This window comes from Penaeus monodon, chromosome 27 (genome assembly GCF_015228065.2).
Source record: "Penaeus monodon isolate SGIC_2016 chromosome 27, NSTDA_Pmon_1, whole genome shotgun sequence".
In the NCBI taxonomy this organism is placed as follows: domain Eukaryota; kingdom Metazoa; phylum Arthropoda; class Malacostraca; order Decapoda; family Penaeidae; genus Penaeus; species Penaeus monodon.
Window position 1 is genome coordinate 35877971 of NC_051412.1, and position 2286 is coordinate 35880256.

Sequence of the window (2286 nt, forward strand, 5' to 3'; positions counted from 1 at the left end):
CAGTGATGTGCGAATATAGAAAAAAAGATCAGGTGCAAAGGGTTCCAAAGAGTACACCGCTTCCACGTTTAAAAATGGGAACAGTGAACACGAATAACCGTTGAGGACCGAGAGACTTGTGTGGTTAAAGAAGGCAACGTCCTTAAACCCGGGCATCGTGCCAAGAGAACCCACCTTCAAAACCTGCCATCGCCTACCAAGTTTCAAGTACCATACCCTCCCCCAACAACACCGTATTTGCACAGGGAAGGAACTCGAGGAAGGTGCTGCCAGATAGGTAGAATAGCTTTGCTAACTTGTCGTTGGGGAGCCAAGCAACTCTTAACCGCTACCTCGTGGTCTTCCGGGTCCCGCACACTGTCACAGGATTTGGCCAGTTACAGCCCGCCATCCTGCGGCACTCCTTTACATCATCTTACAAAGGTTGCAGACTTCAGGGATGGTCTTTGTCAAAATTATTAGCACGATAACAATGACGTTATCATCTCGTCAGCCAGATATTTTCAAACTGGAGTTGAACAAGCCTAATATATGAACACTTGCCAGAATTTCTCTTTAAAAAGTGGTTACTGTTATAAACGCGTAGTTGCACGTTGCTACCACGGTGGCAGGTAATGAAAGAACCTTATGCACTCACCACTTTCAACGGAATACATTATATGGAGTATAATCGACTACGGCCCAAATACGTGATTGTGCAGATATCAAACACTAGTTATAGTTAATGGAATGCAGCTATTTATAAATTTACTCATGGCAAGAGATAACCTGCCCCTTTTACCCCCAGAATACCATAACTCAATACCAATCTTTAATTGTTGACCCAAACGGGCCCACCTATCCGTTCGCCCAACAAGAAATCGATTTAATGGCTTCTAACGTCAAAATACTCACCGTTAAAGACAACATCACTGTTGTTTGGTTCATCTACGCTGTACTCTTGAGCAAGAGAGGCCGCCGCGAGTGCGAGGGCGACGCAGGCCACACGCACAAAGGAACACTTGCACATGGCCTGTTGAAGTCTCCGATACACAGCGTCACAATTTAAAACCTTATCCCGCTCTGACACACGCGATCCCGACACTCAACCGTACCACCACTACGACATGCACTCGTCCGGTTAATGGTTATAAAAACACTTCTTATCACAGCATCACAACCACTATCACTATCACAGCCGGTGGGAGCGGAGTCAGTACGGCCTGTCTCGGCGCGCGTTGCAGGTAGACTGAGCTCGACGGCGGCCGGCCAGGTACGAGAGCGGCCTCACCAACCCTCCCACCATTTAAATTCTCGCCAGTTTACGAGTATTCCAAGGCATATATGTATCAGATTGGTGGGTATGTTTTTTCTATTGATGTATTAGCTTATGACTTAAAAGGTAGGGAAGGTGATTCAGTGGACCAGCGATGATGATATAGAGTATAAAAATCCTAGTTGGCAACTTTCAGAACTGGAAAAGATGCCTCCAAGCGTAATATCAAGTTAGTATGAAATTATTATTGTTTTGCACCATTTCCCGTTATTTCACGCTAATTAAGTAATGGTAATATATATAAAACATAACAAATAAAAAATAAGAAAGCCAAATACTAGAAAAGTTATATAATTTTGAATTATGGGTACTGGAAATACCATTTTCCAGCGGGGGTTGGCAGCCCTGTTAGCGACCAGGCCGGCGTTGTATACCCAGTACGGTTGATTCACATCCTCGGCCTTGCTTCAAAACTAGGCCTTGTCCTAGGAAAATAAATTTGAAATACTATCTACACACAGAAAATCTGCGTATTGTACACAGAATACCCTCCCTGTTATAATGTCGCTGGCGTTATTGGCTGTTGTTGAGAAAACTACCTACCCCCAATTCATGTGATTCACATATTAGTGACGCATTATAGGGCTATTGTAATGAGTCATTCTTATATTATCCTGTTCACGAAGTAGCCCCCAAACGGCATAAAAGGTCACACAATAAATTTCATAATATCAAGAGGGTCCAGGCCACGGGGCACTTCAAAATTAGAAACAAGACTGGCTGACACTTTAATGGCCATGAACCTAGTGTAGACAGACATCACTCTTAAACGTGATTCTCACAGAAGCTTTCAAACGGTGGTTTCGAGGCTCAAGCTCATTTCCTTTTTGCCAGAATGGTGGGTCTCAACCCAGGAGGAGTTCGAGCGTACAGAAATTCTATCATATCGGCTCGCGCTCGGTGTATAAAAGGCCGAGATATTGGTATAATTTCCGGTCGTAGGTGGTTGGTATAAGCAGTGTGTGGAAGAC

General features: G+C 44.2%; 1 protein-coding gene across 12 annotated transcripts in view; it reads right to left on the bottom strand.

The window, feature by feature from the left end:
- LOC119590818 (nectin-3-like protein) overlaps nt 1-1247 on the bottom strand; it is a 27674-nt gene extending 26427 nt beyond the window's left edge. For 8 of the 12 annotated variants that reach the window (XM_037939563.1, XM_037939569.1, XM_037939562.1 and 5 more), the window contains exon 1: nt 895-1246. In XM_037939563.1, the coding sequence (XP_037795491.1) occupies nt 895-1009 (115 nt within the window). In that variant the 5' untranslated portion in view covers nt 1010-1246. Of the gene's footprint in view, nt 1-894 lie in introns of all 12 variants that reach the window. The other 4 variants (XM_037939558.1, XM_037939559.1, XM_037939570.1 and 1 more) reach the window with 2 other exon arrangements.
- Between the last annotated feature and the right edge of the window lie 1039 nt (nt 1248-2286).